The sequence below is a fragment of the Homalodisca vitripennis genome, chromosome 4, assembly GCF_021130785.1.
Source record: "Homalodisca vitripennis isolate AUS2020 chromosome 4, UT_GWSS_2.1, whole genome shotgun sequence".
Classification (NCBI taxonomy): Eukaryota; Metazoa; Arthropoda; class Insecta; order Hemiptera; family Cicadellidae; genus Homalodisca; species Homalodisca vitripennis.
In genome coordinates, this window is record NC_060210.1 from 165,483,198 (window position 1) to 165,502,520 (window position 19,323).

General features: G+C 33.2%; 1 protein-coding gene across 2 annotated transcripts; it reads left to right on the forward strand.

The window, feature by feature from the left end:
* Positions 1-2,440: 2,440 nt before the first annotated feature.
* Positions 2,441-18,881, forward strand: LOC124360537 (leucine-rich repeat-containing protein 20). 2 transcript variants are annotated; one of them, XM_046814246.1, is made up of 4 exons: positions 2,441-2,689; positions 14,172-14,315; positions 15,244-15,411; positions 16,006-18,881. In XM_046814246.1, exons 1-4 carry the CDS (start codon positions 2,548-2,550, stop codon positions 16,167-16,169), a joined length of 618 nt encoding a protein of 205 aa, XP_046670202.1. In that variant the 5' UTR covers positions 2,441-2,547; the 3' UTR covers positions 16,170-18,881. The 2 variants fall into 2 exon arrangements, with proteins under 2 accessions (XP_046670202.1, XP_046670204.1); XM_046814248.1 differs by lacking the exon at positions 2,441-2,689 and adding an exon at positions 12,861-12,939.
* The last annotated feature ends 442 nt before the right edge of the window (positions 18,882-19,323 follow it).

Below are 19,323 nucleotides of genomic sequence, written 5' to 3' on the forward strand. Positions count from 1 at the left end.
TTTAAATATATTAGTATTCAATAAAGAAGAGACTTTCATTACCCTGACTTTGCCTATTAAGGAATATACATACGTACAATAGAATGCTTGTAATAACTTCAAACGAGGTGAGGTTCTTGATGGGTTGATGGGTGTGAAACCTAATTCACATCATTGGAAATCTGGTGAACACAAGTGACATAATTGAATAATATCTCAAATAGATAGACAAAACAGACTTTACAAAGAAATCATGTTTTTGCATCAATCATCCGAAATAAGATTGGCATTTCGGCAAAAAATGAATTACTACTCTTTCGCTCCATATATAACACAATAGAAATAAAGAACTCATTATTATAATACTAGAAATTATTTTTGAAATGTTTATGAAAAAATGGAGGAAATATATAAATATGATTTTTATTATTCTTTGAAACGACATATTTATGGATTTAAATAGATACTTCCATAAACATTCTTACAATATTTTATAATATAGGAATTAAAAAAAGAAAAAAAACTGACAAGGACATCTTTTAACCGATGTTTCCACTGGCATTCTACGAAGAATATGTTAGTCTATATAGTTAGTGAGTGGCAATCATGTCTAGAGTGTGAATTAGACATAATAAACAGTATGCATAAAACAGGATATATGGTAATCGTAACAGTTGTTGAAGTTAGCCTAGGTTAGTACAGCTATGGATCTAATGCCCCCACCCATCTCCCCTATAAAACAGGGTTTCAAAAGCCTGGTGAGCCCAGAACCTAATAACACCTAAAGACTAAGGTTTTCTACATTTTATAAATATACGATTCTGGTGACTGGGAATTTCAGTCAAAGTTGACAACAGGACAGTGAGTCTGGGGGAACTCACATAGGCCAGGAGCTCTCACATAAAGGATTCTCCTGGGAGTCGGAACCTCCCACAGATAGAAAGCTTCCACAGGAGTAGGGTTAATTTGCTGCTCCTACCGATGGACGGTGGTATCAGGATATCAGGATTGGTGGAGTGATCCGTTGACTTATTTATTTCTTTACACTATTTCACTCGGTCTTACAGCTCGCATATTTTAAACTATTGAAAATTATAATTTTGATTTATATTTTATTTGTATTATTAACGTAGATTTTTTTAGCGTATACGTTAAGAATGACATTTCCAAAAATAAAAGTTTAAAAACATAAAAATCATTTAATAATATTAGTAGAATTCATACGAGCAATTAAACTGTGTAGGATATTGGAAAGAACTGTAATACTCGTATAAGAATTTTTCATTATTGAAAGTAAGTAAGCCACAATAAAGAAATGAGTTGATAGTGAGATTTGTTAGTGGATTGAGAATACCTGCCTGGAGAATACTGAATACATGTTTTTTTTAATCGTCATCTGTGTTAAACTAAACGAAAATACTTCCCCGAGATGAACATTGGAACTTTAGAAGGTAGTGGACAGAGGCCTATAGTCGGGTGTTTTTTACATCCACAAAAGGCGTACCTATCTAGAGTGTAAAAGCTTTTGGCATCAATGAAAACTGATGCCAAAAATATGTATGTAAAAATAGTTTCGTGTGCCTAAAAATCCAAACATTCTTTTAATATACAGTAGATAGATAATTAAGTAATTAGAGGGCTCATTTACCTCGCGATTGAATATACCAATCAGTTATAAACCAAAAATACATTATAATGCGGTGCATAAAATTGCTCAGACAATTCTTTATAATATTGTTTTGTTTTATTACCTGATACAATACGTAGTTTATGATTTTTATTCAATAAACTTTAGTATGTATCACGGGTGTGAGTAGGAGTTGCATCAGACATCGAGGAACCAGTTTTATGAGTTCCCGCAGAAGAGATTGTCTTTCAGACAAGTTTATCTATATGAGTAGGGACGGTAAAAGTATTGTTCGAGTTAGGTTACTGCTACACTGTACATAGGAACATACGCTAAAACACGAAATGGGACATAAATAAGGTAGGAGAAACTTTTGTTCCATACGCATCCATTTCACGTAGTTTTGGTCCACATTTTCCAAACACCATGTTGTTTTACGTACATGATATTAGTAAAGGAAGATACGCGAGTACGGTCTCCCATTCCGAAACTGCAGTTGTACTAAAAATATATCTCGGTAAATCCGATAGATGAAGGAAGTGCCACAGCAAACCGAGAAGTCTGGCGAGCCAAGAAGTAGGATGTGTAAGTTTAGCGAGTAATGAGGGCGACTGGCTGCGGGTACCGCAGGTCAGAGGTAAAGAGACCGTGAACGACACCGTTGCGTTCTCTTCGGACTAATTTTGTGAGTGTACGTAGAAATAACACGTGCGATCGTTTGTTTGCCAACATTTTGACAGTAAAAATGACCTCTGGAGACGTTGTGCGCAGAGGAGTTGCGCAGTGGCGCAATGTTTTGGTCGAACAGCTGACGGTATATAAACAAGAGAGCGCGGCCCGCGCGCAGATACGAGGTGACCGTGGTGCGCTTAGCTTGCAGACAAATAGCCGCAGTCGGTGTATTATTTGTAGTGTACAGGAAGTGTATCCGGACCGGAAATATGAGGCCGCCATCTCCCGCGCCCGACACCGAGAATACGGATCCTAACATGCCGGCGATGATGCTGTGTACTCGCCTGGCAGGACGGGCGATCATACGAGTTGTGTCGCGCTGCAATGAGGCCCAAGAAAACAACAATTTAGGTACGTCACGTCACCTTCTATCTTACAATAACACAAATAGTAAAGAGTACGCTACTTAAGTAAATACAATTTAATATCACCAATTGGGCTGCCCCTGACATGCAGTTAAGAGCAAGGTATACAGTAACACATTTTTATATTTAATATTAAAATTTTAATTGAATATAATTGATTTTCAAACGACAACATATATAAAGGTTTTATTGAAATGGATATGGGAACATAGCTTTGATGTTCAATAGAAATTAATCACTTTAAACTCCCATATTTTCATGAATAGTTGATAAATATTTTATTATTCTGCATAATTCGATTTTGTAAAGTTTCGTTTTCAAAATGTATTTTTTTGTATACGAGTATTATGTCATTTACACACTATCATTGCATCAAATCTTTGTATACATTGAACTGTGAAACAATAGCATAAATAAAATAAACCACTCTGTAGTAAATAGCTTAATAGCTTGAGATGGTGGATGTGTATGTTTGTTACAATGCAGAGACGATCCTTAAGTGTTAGGATAAGTGGTTTTCATTTTCCGATTTCCAATTTTGCAGTTTACTTTGTAACGATTTTCTAGATCTTGTCACAATTTCAGTTTGTCGCGTCCTCGATTGGTTGATATATTTATTTACATGAGTGAGATGACTGACATATTCCTTATATTGCATTTTGTGGCAAATTAGCATGTTTCATGGGTATGTAACTTATGAAGAATAACCTGAGGACACGATATTATATTCTTACTGTACGTAGTAAATTTAAACACTTCATTTCTGAAAATACAGTACACAGCCGTTATCGATAACATGTAAATATTGTTTGTTTGAATTATTGATGATTGGCATTTTTAATATTTGTAATCATATGACAACGTGTCGCGATATTTGACGTAGTACTGTATATCAACATATTTATTTATAGCGACAAAGTAATCCAGCGATAAGAATGAAGTACCGCACTGTACACGGTTATAATAGAGGCAGAGGTGCGAACCGTGAAGCCTTTGTCTGCTAAAGTTGCGCAACGCCAGCCTCTCAGCTGACTAATCCGCGACACTACACAACAATACAAACAGCTGACTAGTGACTGCTTACTGCACTTGTGCTAATCTTTGTCACTGAACACAGGAATATACGTCGCACACTTCATTGTTGAGTACAGGCACTTGTCAAAACTAGGTTAATTACTGAATACAATTTGTTGTCAAAATAATAACCCGCAAATCACAAGGGGATGAGGGGGAGTTATTATAGTAATAAGATTGACAGTCGGATACAATATTTATCGTCAGTGTTGAAAAATATGTTAATGAATATCTTAAATTATTTTATAATTTTAATTCAATATATTTTAACTAACATATGTAGTACATATTTCACTAATTAAATACGCTATTAGTTTGTAATTAATTAAAATTTAGAAATTCTCTTAAAGTTTTTATCGGAACTTCACAGTTGTGAAATACCAAGTAATATAATATCGGCCTGTTACCTTGTAATTTTCACTGAATAAATTTATAAACACAATTTTGTATTTCACGGAAGTATATTGGTCTATAAGTTCAAATGTTCCTGTTAGAAAATTCCCTTTCTAAAAAGTATTTAGAGTTTTTTTTAACTATCTTTTTTACGGGACGTTTTTGCAGGAAGTGCACAATTCAAGTGCATAACTCATGACAGTGAATAGTATATATACCCAATTGTAATTGGCAAAAATTTCTTATTTTGACCAGAGACACTGTATTATATTTATTTATGACATACTGTTTAATTTTATTTTATAAACTAATCTATAACGCATAAGATATCTGTTTTTTTTTATTCATGCGATTGTAGGTCCAAACCATCACTGGTTTCTGTAACTACACATTAGCACATACATTTTTAATATATACGATATTACTGACATACGACTTACAATAAAAAAAAAAATCAGTTTTATGTTAAGAACAACAGAAAGATGTAACACAGAAGTACAAACAGTGTTTTTTTTTGTGTTATGAAACATTCAGTTGTAGTACTACTAATAGTACTGACGAGTCTGTTGTCCGGTCGTATGTTACTGTAGTAGGAAACATAGCTTTGCAAACCTGACTGTATTATTTATAAATAATGTAAAGGGATCTCAATTATTAAATGTTATTATTATGTTATTATTAATGTTATCGAAAAACTAATCTTGTATATTCATGATAAGTTTAAACAACATATTTCTAGCCTAAACTGTTGTACTTTAAAACAGCAGTGTATTTGCCACAACCCAGGCTTGTAATGATGTAACCTCTCGCACCACAACATCAGCTAGACGTCTTGATTTGTACTTTCTTTAGCAATAAAACTGCTCAGTCAAAATAAATCGTGTATAATTCTACAAATATTTCTTTTGAAAATGTTTTAATATTTTTCAGTAACATTAGCTTTGAAATGTGAATAATCTTGAAAATTTAACATAAACGTGTACAATTAATAAAAGATAGTACGTGTCAGTACGGCTTCATAAATAGTCTTTTATCATTACAATCTTATCTATTTATCCTTTGTTATCTATCGCATTATAACCGAACATTGGTACACAGTTTCCATAAGATAAACTGTAAGTATGTTTCCTTCTTGTTTCTTGAACTCTGGGAAGCTGCACACCAAGATGGAAGTGACACGAGCTGAAAGCCTATTGAAAAACAGTTAAAAATACATTACCATGAACAATTGTGTTTTGTGTAAGAAATGAACTTGTTAGCATAAAATACCATATAAAGTTATTGACGAGACACGAGTGGTGACAAACGGTTGTGTTGTGCTGAGTCTAGAGGTCTCAGCAGTCTCTGTCTCTGTCTCAAGGAAGTTCCGTGTGTTTGTTGCCATGTACGGCACCTTAGTGTAAGGTTAGGTCGGCCAGGTGACCTTGGTCCTGCTCCTGGTCCTGACCTGGCCACCTGGTTGTCGTCGTCAAACTATTGTAGCCGCTGGAAGTATCTACTACTCGTAAATACATGTTACAACACGTACAGTATTCAGCAGACGCATGTCTCTAACAGGTCCAGAGTACACTTTCGTTTGTGAACACAAAGTGTTAATAGCCTGATTTTTCCATACTGGAATGAAAGTGACGTGTGAGCTGTACATGTGTGACGAATGTTCACAACTAATTGATTTCAAACCCAATACCACAAGCTCTGGATGTCAACTTTGGGAAAGTCGTCAAGCTCTCTCATTTTCACGTGGTAGTATCGAGAAGAGTGAGGAGTGGTCATAATGGGAAACATATTAAGGATAATTATTAATATATTTCAATGTGTAGTTGAATTCAAAAACATAATTGTAATTCTAGAATTGCAGACATTCTTTATTCCCATGAAGTGATTGTATTTTACAGATGTTAATATTACAAGCAAGTAAATTCCCATGAAGCAGTACCATATACTACCATTCTGTTGAGTTTTAGTACATTACAGCTACTTATGTCAATGTTATGATTAGCATAAGGCGCTTAACAAACTCCATAATAATACAAGTAAAACATACAAATTAATATGGGAAATCGATGTTAAATTTATATAATTCTATATTGTAGTTCATTCTGTAAAGAAATAATTATAATTAAAACTAATTATTGGATGAGCTTTAGTCAAGCCTATTACTCGCGGTGCTGAAAAATTGTCATTTCTGTCTGTTTACACGATATCTCGAAAACGGCTGACCTATACACTTGAAAGTTTCCATGGAGTTTACATGAAAGCTTATATGGAGACATTTCTATATAAGCAACACTGAGTTCGATGATGATGCATGTCATTCATTACATGGGATTTGGCTAAGCGTTATAAAATATATTTACATGGGTCTTATGGATAACCGTGATGGAAACGAGAAAAACTCAGTAAATAAACTCAGTATACTCAAAAGAGATTTATCATGTGTCATATTAACACATGTGGCATAATTATCCCAACACATCTTATGTTGCCTTGGTGTGTAGACTTTTACTATACACTGATATGAAATCCAATTTAATGAACAAAAATGTAACCATATCATGTGACAAGATATTTCGATAAAGGTCTCATCTTTAGACTTGAAATTTTGCATGAAACTTAATTTTTACATGGGCAAGAATGAGTTCTATGATGGTGCCTGTTCAACCATGGATGTTGGCTGAGCGTAATTGAAACCAATCACTCAATAGGCAGATTAATTTCTCCTATGAATGATTCTGTACGATCTGTCCATCTGGTCTGAGAATGAAGTGAGCGGTAGATTTGAAGTTTTGCAAACAACCTCAGCTAGGCCTGTTGGTATGGCGTACTTCTAGCATATCGTAAATAGGTTTAAACACATAACAACGTCTTAAACGTATATATTTTCGCAATATATTTGATTTGGATTGAATGTAACATGTGTATGCTAATAATAATAAAAGCCAAATTTAGGGCAATGTGTGCTATTATTTACTTTCAATTGCCGTAATTAGGTCTTACATGTTTTGGACCACATGAGTCACTAGGTGTTTGTAATTTGGGCTAATAGAAAGATTTTGGTCTATACATAAACTGTTTTTGTTAGCCCCATGGAAATAAAACATATAGCAGTGTACTTTTTTACTGTCGTATCCAAAATTGTAACCTCATCCTTTTACGTGACACTTGATGTGGCATATTCCTGCCTTACAAATGTAAGGTTTTAGCAAATATAGCAGAGTCTGAATAATAAGCTAATAAAATAGGAAATCAGTCAGAAATATACAAATCATTACAACAGGTCTATAGAACGAACAACTTAAATCACACTTGAAATACTAAAATAGAAACAAGAACTAAATATAAAGCGTTTGAGCGTTAAAATAATCTAAAATCCAAAGGTTTTTCGGAAAATTTTTGAGAAATTACTAGAAACCCATACAGGACAAAACATTTAAAATTGTGTCAATTGACGTATTTTAAAATAAAAAAGTACTACAAAAGTATCATACACGTGTAATAAATAATCATCATTTAAGCTAATATTAAAGAAATAATAAAAATCGTGCAAAAAAAATTAAGACGTATTGAGAATAAAGTACTTGTACAAAGTGGAAAAAGGCATGCTTCCACAAATTTTATTTTGGTTTTGCTCGTAACAAAAGTGTAATAAATACTCAAAAAAACGCTCCCTAAAATCATACAGATCCAATTGGAGCCATAGTTCATTAAGAAACCGGAGTTACCCTTTTATACATATATTAACATATATATTATTTTGTCCAATTAATCAAAATTAGTTGTAAATCGTATTTCAAATCTTCTTTAAAAGATCCTTGCAGGCTCATGCGACGAAGAGAAACAATAACAATTTTAGTGTGTGGAATACTTGAAAAGAGGCATATTTTAAAGACTTGATTTTTCTTCACGTAGGCGTTATCGCGTTATAAGTTCCACTCTCTTAAAACAAGTATTTTAAAAATGTATTATGAGTAATCGAGACGAAAAACGTACAAATGTGAGGCAGGAAGTATTGAAGACTAAAGAGTTTGTTTTAATAAGATTTCTATTCATTACACTCCTTGCGTTGTAACTGGTCACTTGGGGTTTTGCGCAATTTGGCAAAGCGGGAGCTCGCTATCTGGTCCTGCCTGCAACACGCATCCGGTCTGACGATGACTCACAACTAGTCTTTTTCTAAAAGCCACACAATTTCTTCAAAATGTAATCAACACTTATGTATAAAATACGGATATTATAAAGGATTTGTTCATAATCATGAATATCTTCAAATATTTTTCGTTGAACAAGTAATGGTCCTGAAAATAGTAATAGTTACAAGTAATGGGATTTATGCTATATTTTATGTTGGCAAAATCAATATTTTAAATTGTCCGATTTGAATTAATTTTACACATTTTTTATAATTAAAAATAAGGTTAAAACGACATATTAATAAACATTAAACATTTAAAAAATTAAAGTTTGTAACTTTGTAGGAAACTCCGTACAACATGCACCTGCGAATTCGCGAAAGACAGACGGTTTCGTTGTCGCTTTAGCGTATTGCCGATACCAATCTTATACCATGCGGTAGTTGTGCCAGATGAAATGTTTAAACTGCGGTCACCTCCCATATATTACTCATTATTAGGTTTGGTTTGGTTGATTCGTTGTGTCCATTGAACATTGAGCATAACATTATATTTAAATACATTGTGGAAAATCAAATGTTTTGCTGTTTCATTTGATTTTAGAATAATGTGCATAATTAGAAACGTTTACAAGGAATTTATCATATAAATTTAGTTTCCTTTCAAATAAATCACTCATAAGGTTTATAAGTGTTTGTTTACTTTCTTTATACATCGCTTGTTAAATCAAAACTTTACCAGGTGTTAAAACGCTACACTTATAATAGTTTACTGTTTCAAACAGTATATATGTAAATAAATATTGTGACTTAAATAATGATTCTAAATTTTGTGTACCACACTTAACTAATTTTATGAATGTAATTGTATTAAACCCAAAGGATATATTATATTGAATATTGTACGATGTGTTTGAGATGTAGATTCCTGTGAAAAAATACGAGTAAAATTTAAAACTAAAAAATAAATGTTGCTAATTTTAAAACTAATCCAAAAGTTGTTTCACTAATTTGCTATACAATTTAAATTTTAAAAACTTGGTAATCAAAATCCATAATCCATATTAAATATTGTAATAACATTTAGTTTGTTAATTTTTATTTCTTTTTAACACCTTAGGCAAATTTTCTTACCGTAACCTTAAGAAGCGAACGTGGTACGATTTATGATGCAAAAATATTCAACAAATAAATTACTCAATATATTTGTGGTAGGTATTCCTAAAGTAGTTAATATAACATAAATTAATAGTATTTTATTTTACATGATAAAATCATTATATTACAATCCTGAATTTTTGTTAAGATCGTAAACGAAATGAGTGTTTTATTGACAAACTATGGATATTACACAAACCGTACGAGTATAACGTTTGATGGATATAGTATCTAAAAAAAAACCTTTATATATTTAATCATTAAACAATGCCATTGAGAGACTCAAAGACGAGCGCGCGCCTGTGTGGTCCAGGAAATAAGGTGCACCGCGCCACGCCACGCCATGCTGGAGAACTATCTCAACAGTGATGTAATTAATTAGGCTGTGGCGCAACTGTGACTGAGGATCGTTTCAGTTTCTACCGTGACGGGCGTGACGCGGCTACCAGCTGACCGCAACTCACCATCCAACTGCTGCGGTTCCGTATGCAAGTGCCGTCAAGGAACTTATTTAGCAAGTGGACGTTAATCAATAAACTATATTATAGCTGCAAAGGTAAAGCTATCAAGTGATTACGTTCAGCATGTTCACCCCAATTATTTATTTTCGTTATCTAACCACCTGCTGTACACAATCATAAACTCTTAAGCTTTCTCGGCTTTCATACTAGGTTGTTTCTAAGATAAGTAATTATTTGGTTTTTATTTTATAAAATATCGCTATTTCTACTTTATGACCACTTGGCTAGAAATTGACTTCGTCACCTACTACAAACAACATATAATATTTCCCAGACCGAATGGGGACATCCTCACAGCGCAACGAACACACAGACATTTGCAGAACTGACATCTTTGTGTAGTATCATAATCAACCACAATTGCATCATCACGGTGTAGATCAATAACATTGATGTACCTGTATGTGTATCTTTTTACTCACTACCTTATTTCTGTGCTTACTTCAATTTCATTTTGAATGATTTTAACTGGTGCTTGTACCACATTACAAGCTATTGATGTACAAGACACTTTTGTCATAGATTAACGATATTATATCATAGTCATCATTGTCACTGCAGTGATACAGTCATACACAGATGAGCTGATATATCGAGTGACGGAGAGGGTTCTTATCAATGTTTCTGTGCACGGTCGAGATAACCTCCCACGCCAAACACTCGGACACGGGAGACAACACTTGACAATAGTGACAGCTCTATAGCTCCAAATCACCTGACTTTCACCTCACTTTCACCAGCCTCTCTGTTCTTGCACCAGTCACATTGACTGTTCTATCGTTTTATTTCTTACATGTGCAACTTTGAGTTACTGTTGCTCACTCACACTGCAACAAAAAAGCTGAGTACGTATCGGTAAAGCAGTATCTCCACGAGTTTATATTATCGTTATCTAGTTTTCGGTATGAGGTAATCAGACAGTACTCCGGGTCTCGCCTGTCCGGTAAAATGTGCGAGATCGGTGACGAGTGACGTAACGGATGGCCCGGCTGCGTAACCTGGGGAAAGCAACCGACCGCTCTCAGGTGCACCGGAAGCTGGTGTGATGTAATTAAAACAATTTAATTAATACTTAGCCATCACCAGTAATGACGTCATCGGTCGTCTACGTCACTTGCCTGTCTAACTGCAAGCAGTTCAGTATTCAAATGAACTTGTAAAGAAATGAGTGCATATACTCGTACCTGCAAATCTATCTGCAGGGAGTTTGGCATCCAAAGTAATTAGTGTTTCATAATTATTTTATTGTATTTTTGGTGCACTAATATTTGGCTATTAAACTATCATACATGATGCACCTGAGTAGACTTTAATGGTATCATCAAAGTCTACTCTTTTTAACTTTTATATGTTCTCTTAAATACGATAAAAGTGTAAAATAAAAGATTTAAGAAGTTAATAATTTATAAAAATAACAATAATGTTAATTATTCAGAATCAGTGCGAAAGGTTATTTGTTTATATCATAAGAAATTAAAATACAATTATTGCATGAATATAAGATTTCTGTAAAACTTTGTTATATTTAGCAAAAATTTACACGATTTTAATAGTTTTCATTTGAGCCGTTAAGTATGAATTTTCGGTATCCTACTGCACTGCCACATTACGACGACACATTTTCCGTGTACATATACATCAGAATGTTGTGTTTGTATAGAACACACTACTGCGAATGATATCAAAACTTTCATGACTATACTACATTATGTGACCATAACGCATTGCTTCCTGTTTTTGCATCAGCGTTTCGAATAGGAACCATTCCACACTGCTGCTCAATCACAACATATAAAACGGGCAATTAAACATTAACGCTTATAGTTTGTAGAAATATGTCATGAATTTGAGTACACCATTCCTAAACTGTAATGTTGGTCAGACATACACTGTCCAACATGACTTTTGTAGTACAGTACGAATATACTTTCGATAGAGTACAGTAGTTGTCGAGCGGAGCGATGCGACACTAGAGACGGAGAGAGCAGATAACGCACCAGGAAGCGTTCAATGCGGGTGTCTGAATGCGCTCTTGAAACCAGTTACCTCTTATGGAAGAGGTTTTGCCCTTTAGACGGAGTCGGCCTTCGGCTCAGAACTGACTCACCTGCCGGAATCAGACGGTACACTCGGACTAAGCTCTTCCATAGACAGGCTGTTACATTTATAACATTGTTTAGGCATCCAGTCTAGGAATATTATCCATACCACTGAAATATATTTTGGATTTTACTGGTTATGTTTCCATATTCAATTAGTTTTTAATTTAGCCTTTTTAAGTCATTGCAGTTCATATGCTTTCTTTGTTATGTTGGTACAATTTAATAGAGAATAGGGGACCGAATGGGCAATTAATTATTGAAGCAATAATTATTTGCTTCAATCTAAGTTAAATTTACAGTGTACAGGATATATATTTAAAAAAAATCGTCCTTAATGAAAAGTCACCATAATATGTGTGAAAATTTCCATATCCAAAGTTCTTTTTGAGGCGTTGCCACTTGGCCCTAAACTTGCTTACTCTGGACCAGTTCATTTTATTTTGAGCGGGTCAAAGGCGTCATGAGGTGAAATAGTTGTGTTCGTTGGCAACGACTACCGACTGGTTTATTTGTAGTGTTGCGTGTGCTGTCTGAGTAGGAGCAAAATGGCGAGCGCTGTTACCCGCGTCGTGCATCGCTGCGAGTCCGCACAAGAAACACAGCAACTAGGTGAGCGATGTATCTAAACTAGCTAGCCTTTTATTTGTACTGCTGCGTGTGTTACGGCAATATGGCGAGCGCTGTTACCCGCGTCGTGCATCGCTGCGAGTCCGCACAAGAAACACAGCAACTAGGTGAGCGATGTATCTAAACTAGCTAGCCTTTTATTTGTACTGCTGCGTGTGTTACGGCAATATGGCGAGCGCTGTTACACGCGTCGTGCATCGCTGCGAGTCCGCACAAGAAACACAGCAACTAGGTGAGCGATGTATCTAAACTAGCTAGCCTTTTATTTGTACTGCTGCGTGTGTTACGGCAATATGGCGAGCGTTGTTACTCCCGTCGCGTCGTGCACAGCTACGAGTTCGTACAAGGAACTTCAACATAGTGAGCTATCAATTCAACCTCTTATTTGTACGGTACAGGTTGTTTGCATGTGCTACGGTAACATAGCAAACGTTGTTACACGTACGTTGTGAACAAAAACACAGGGCTTGGTGCGCAACCCATCTATTCTTTTATTAATTTCATTTTTCATTTCAAAAAGATTTTATTTCACAGTATTTACAAACTTTACAAGAGATTTATACAAAACAAAAGCATCAAACAATATAAAACCACCGATCTTGAAATATTTACAAACTTAAAAATAATTAAATAGTAATATAATCTTCAAACAAACTAAAAGTAAACTTAACAGTAAAAAAGAACTTAAAACAAAAACAAAACTCGATAGTTGTGAAATAAAATAGAACGTCCAATAGGCAAAAGACCGATGAAGGATGCAAATTAGATTAAACTAACATGATAAAACTAAACTCAAAGAAGGATTGAAACCGCTACATAAATAATATATTAATAAGAAAACCATATAAAATCTATAAAACAAGTCATGGACGTACAAATAAAAAAGATTCTTTTGTATGTCTACTAAGCCATTTATTATAACGTTATAATGTGAAAATATCCGATTCATAAGTTGTCTTTATACTCATTTAATTTTCTTATCCATTAACACTGCAATATGGGATATGCGGTCAAGGATTTATTTAAATTATGAATTTGGATGAATAAGCTACTCTGAAAATAAAATATTCCAATAAAAATTTTATGTAATATTTGGTATATTACTATTAAGTGCATTTTATTGCCAATTAAAAAGTTCACCAGGTTTAGTCTGAAAATGTACTCCTTAGAAAGAATTCTTGAGTTCCAATGACAGTAGATGAATCATATAATTTTGAGTAAATTTGAGTGAATGGATCTTGAACGAAAGCATACCAACCAAAGGAAACTCTAGACCTATATTAGTATGGATGAAACTTTATAGTATTCTAATAATATACCATTTTATTGTAACCTTAATCATTTTGGTATACAGCATTTGTGTATTTCTTCTGCAAAATAGTTTAAGTTATGTGAAAGACACCAATTTGTTTTCTGTGGCTGGTGTACGCGACAGCAATTCACCTTTTGTTTGGTTTGTTGCAGATCTATCTGAGTGCCAGCTGATGCAAGTGCCTGATGCTGTCTACCACCTGATGCGACATACGGAACTCAAGGGATGCAATCTATCCAGCAACGTCATTACCAAGATACCTCCTAAGTTTGCTGTCAAGTTTTCCTTGATTACAAGTAAGAACAGCTGAAACTTAACGTTTTCTATTAATGATGTGGTTGTCCCTTTTTGTAGTTTGTATAGGAAACATGAAGTACTTATAGTTTTGTTTTTGATATATGTCTCTGATTTTTCATGTGAACGGTGATATAGCTTATAAATATTTATTTCCTTTTTTATTTGTTACTTGTAATAGTATTATTGTCCAAGCGCTGTTTGATATTATAAGACATAGCTCTAATGGTTTTCTTTAAACCAAATCGTTAACCAATCAGATGGTATAATTTAGATTAATGAAGCCATAAAGAGCACATAGGATCATTTTTGCCAAATCGGGAATTTACTCAAAACAAGTGAAGGAAATTTGAGATTTTGTAAGCAGACCAGAAGTTTTACTTTCAAGGGAAAATCACCAACTTTTGCAAAGATCTTTTTCCCAGTAAAAGTGGGTTGAAAGGTGCTCAATTGTAAAGTATACTGTAATCTAACAAAGCCTCTCAACTAGCAAGATTTAATTTTGTTTTTGCCAGGAAAAAAATCAAAAGATTAATTTTTTTTAATTGTACTCTTATTAGACAATACTTTACAAAGTCGCATGCTCTCTCTTAATCCTCTGACCACCATGAACCTGTGTCAAGCTTTACAGACCATGTTAACTAGTCATAGTCACTCATCTTGGAAGCCAGTGGTAAAAGGACATTGCACTCTTTATATGTTTATACTTGACAAAATATGTTTAAACATTGGTGGAAAACACTGTAAGCAAACATATTATATAATTTATAGACTTTTATCAATTATATGAAATGTTCAATTACATCTATACATACACCTTATTATTACCACAATACATTTAACTTACTTTTAGTAGATTATAATTTTTTTTTAAAGCAATTGTTTGAAAGTCATTACATTTGGAGTTTAATTGGGATATTGGTATTTCAGATCTGAACCTATCTCACAATCAAATGAGTAAGTTACCAGATGAGCTGGCAGACCTTGCAGACCTCCAGAGCATCGACATCAGCCACAACAGTTTCATATCCCTTCCTCTCGTTGCCTACAGGATGCCGAAACTTGCCACACTCATTGCCAATCACAACTACATTGTCGGTACGTACAATTAAACGTCAATTTTTGTATATACATATATAAGGATAACATATTCTTCCTACTGCATAAATAGACAAATGCTAAACGCAAACTTGTAATTTATAAATCATCTAAATTTGAGTTAGTTCTTCGATATAAGATAAACGATACATGAATATAAAGAGTAATATAATTTTTGACTGTATATTAAGATTATCCCACTACTAAAAAGTGTATGGAGACTTTCTTTTCAAGAAAGTTGTGATGAGAAGCTCTTGGGGTATGGTATACTCTTCAGGTAGAAGGGGATTTTTTATTTTATACCAACTTATCGGTTTATCAGACATTAAAAAAAATTCCACTTAATAAAATAATGATGAATTTTGGGAGTTCCAACTCATTGAAACCCTTTATTAATTTTATCAATGATTATTGTATGATTATGCTAATGAACTAATGATTTGAATAACAGTCCACACCCATCTTCAAACATAAAAACCTGGATAAAAATGTAATTTTTTCTAAAAACTAAAGTTAAAACAAATTTTGTCCAAAAAATCTGTCATTCCTTAGTACTTTAATTTTGTGCTGATACATTCTGTTTTTCACCTACAGAGGTTGACATTGAGAGGTTAAAAGCCAGCCCGAGCCTCGAGGAGGTGGACCTCCAGGACAACCCTCTGAGTGGCTCCAACCACTCTGCTCTGGAGAAGGTCACATCCCTGCGGATACTGTTGTCTCCCCGGCAGCTGGAGGACTGGGAGGATCTGACAGTCTGAACTGGGACACCTGTTCGTCCTGAAGTGTGCTTGAATGTATTACATATACAGCATTTATCTCACTATTCGTGTTCAAATCAAGTTTAATTTTGTAACTTAATTCACGGATACTGTAATAGTTTGGTTAGAATTCCTACTCTTTTTGTTATACTAAATATTGCCAATAATTTTAAGATATTCCAAACGTAAAATTTATATTGTTTTTCATCTTAATTTCAATCATAAACTCCCTGCTGTAAGAAATGTCTCTGACTTGTTAGTAGAATCCTTTTTTCATTGGTTTTGGCTTCTACTTCCTAATTTCTAAATATTATTTTACACGATCTGTTCATTTAAAGTACTAAACGAATTCCATAATAGATTCAAGCACTTACTTCACTTGTGATTTGTACAAAATTTAAGAGTCAATAGTGATTTAGCGTTACCATTCGAAGATGTTCTAGTCTTCACCAGTATAAACAGAATAATTTATTATCGCAGTATACATAAATTCTTGTTTTAAATGTGATGGTACTTCTTAAATAGTATGATTTTGTGCAGATGATATTAGAATGGTTGTTGCTGTCCATTGATGATAGTGAATAAAGTATACCAAACATATCCATCTGAGCTATGGCAAACATTATATGATTCAAAATTAATATTTAACAATATTGTACACATACCTTAACTTAATGAAATATTATTAATGGCATTTTGAAGTTTTGAACCTTCACTGATAACAGTACATCTATTTCTGTTGAAATATAATTGAACTAATTTCAATGTTTTCATCTTTTATGACATTGAAATCCTCCCTTATATCACTATACAATAGAACAATTTATCTTTCAATCTCGTATTACAAAGATAGCCTAGATTTTATCATATATTGTTTTAGATTAAGAATTATGGTTATTTCTAAAACTATTGGTTCCATAAGTTAACCAAGGCTTTCCTAAAATCACTATTATTCAACAGCATAAACCAGTGTCCAAAATAATCCAGAAAAATTTACTTGAAGCAAATATTTTTATTTTTGATAAATCCACTGATCTTTCTGTAAAGTCTGAATAAGTTGGCTCTTACAAATGTATTTTATCAGAACTGTAGTGTCCAAAGCAGACAAAGCCAAAGTTATAGTCTGTATGTTTAATTTGTATTGTAGATGTAGATTTTGTACTGAACTACTGTGGTATTGATGTGGTGACAATGCTGCAAACATTTTTTGATCTCATGAATTTTAATTCAATGATCAAAGTAGATTAAGATTTTTATATTGTACTAACATATGCGTGAATTTATTTGTATTCTATGAAATAAATTTAACAACTGTTTTGTAATACAATACTTTTTAGATTTCCATAACTCTGTGATAATCTTGTTTAAACTGTATTCCATGACACATTTTGACAAAAAACAAATGATTTGTAACAATTTTGTTCAAGGATTATAGTGTTTCTGTTGAACTGTTAATACATTAGTATGACATATGTGGCTTTTGCATCAGTTTGTATGTGTCAACACAAGTGTTCTAGACAAAAACAAATAACAAACCTATTATACAGACAGGGTATAGTGACAAAATAAATTGTAAAATTATAAAATTACCATTAGTCAAAAAGCTTTAATTTAAAATATCTACGACAAATTGGTTTATTAATACCAACTTGTTAAACACAATTCATACTTCCTATATTTATTATTGGTTTTTTTTTTACTGATTACAGTTTAAAGGTTGAAATATATCAGGTTGTAAGCTTTATATTGTTCCTTAAAGTTACCATTAAGCTATCTTTTGATAATGCAGAATGTTACATCTGTATGTTGTATATTCCTTTTTAATATAAAATTGTACAGTATGTTAAATTTTGATTCAATCTTAACCCGAAAAATTATGTTCAGTTAATGTAAGACAAAGTAATGTAAAGCTAAGTAAATGAATTTTATTTTCTGCATTGTTAATGTAAGTTAAAAGATAGTCTATACAATCTTGTATTTTATTTTTTTAATCATATTTTTATAGATTTTTTTATCAAAGTGGTGGTCCTTTTATTTGATCGTGTGTTTTTCAAAATTGTGAACAAGAAGTAAAACAATAAGAATTGAAATGTGAACTTGTAGCATAAGTGAACATGAATAAAAATACATTTGTCCGAAAAATAAAATGAGACAGATAATAAGTACAAGGCCAAGGCGATTCACAAGGATGATTGTTTTCCTTAACAGTTTATATTCTCATTTCATGTATAGATGTCAATCACGAATCATGATTATTACCATTTGTACTAATTCTTGGGTAGACTGTCCCTATGGTGGGGATGAGCCCCCAATGCAAATGAAAGTTTTTTTATCTAATGCTAAATGTTTGCTGTAATTTTTTATTCTAAAATGGAAAAGAACCAGTAAGAGATTCATTATCTCATAGGTTTATTTAGTTGGACGGTTAATACAATCTAAAGAAACATATTACATGAAAGAATTCAACAGTGTCAATAAATTTAGTTTAATACATAGTTTATTGTATCCAAAAATGTGCCTGGCATGTCTGAAGAGTGGTATGGTATGTCTCATAATATTTCTGGATGTTCAAGAAACTTCTATGCAGAGCTGTATAATTATTATCTTAATGTAATATATAGTCTTATTTGTGATCGTAAAAATGTGTTGTATTGTTTTTTACTATGCGTTTGTTAACTAACAACAGTTTGTCAAATAAACATTATAACTATTTATGGAGTATGTTCTTTAACCAGATTCTGGAAATTTGCCTTAAAAAATCAGTTATTAAAATACAAAATTGAAGAAATGTATCTAATAAATGTTTATCTTTATAATAATTATCTTTGTCATGAGATGATTGGTACATCATTGCCATTACTGACTGTGTCTCTTGCTCGAAACACGAGAAGTGTGGGAGCATCAGTGACTATACTATATCGGGTGATTCCGATAAAAGTGCACACTTTTTCAGGGCTGATAGAGGATGTAAATATAAACCTTTTTGTGTCCAATACACATGGGGTTGCAAATGCTCTGTTTCCAAGAAAATTTAGAATTTGTGAAACGTCTCCGTCCAGGCAACACGTGGTGTTCCCTCTGAAATTTACCAGAAAATTGCAAAGCTACTGTAACTAAATGTGTTTTTCTTCTTAATTACAAATAAAAGACAATG

Bases quoted from the DNA above. Each gene is read 5' to 3' on its own strand.
- LOC124360537 (XM_046814246.1), top strand. From the start codon at position 2,548: ATGAGGCCGCCATCTCCCGCGCCCGACACCGAGAATACGGATCCTAAC. The intron at 14,316-15,243 runs GTAAGAACAGCT...TTGGTATTTCAG, and splicing joins CAAGTTTTCCTTGATTACAA to ATCTGAACCTATCTCACAAT. The intron at 15,412-16,005 runs GTACGTACAATT...TTTCACCTACAG, and splicing joins CAATCACAACTACATTGTCG to AGGTTGACATTGAGAGGTTA.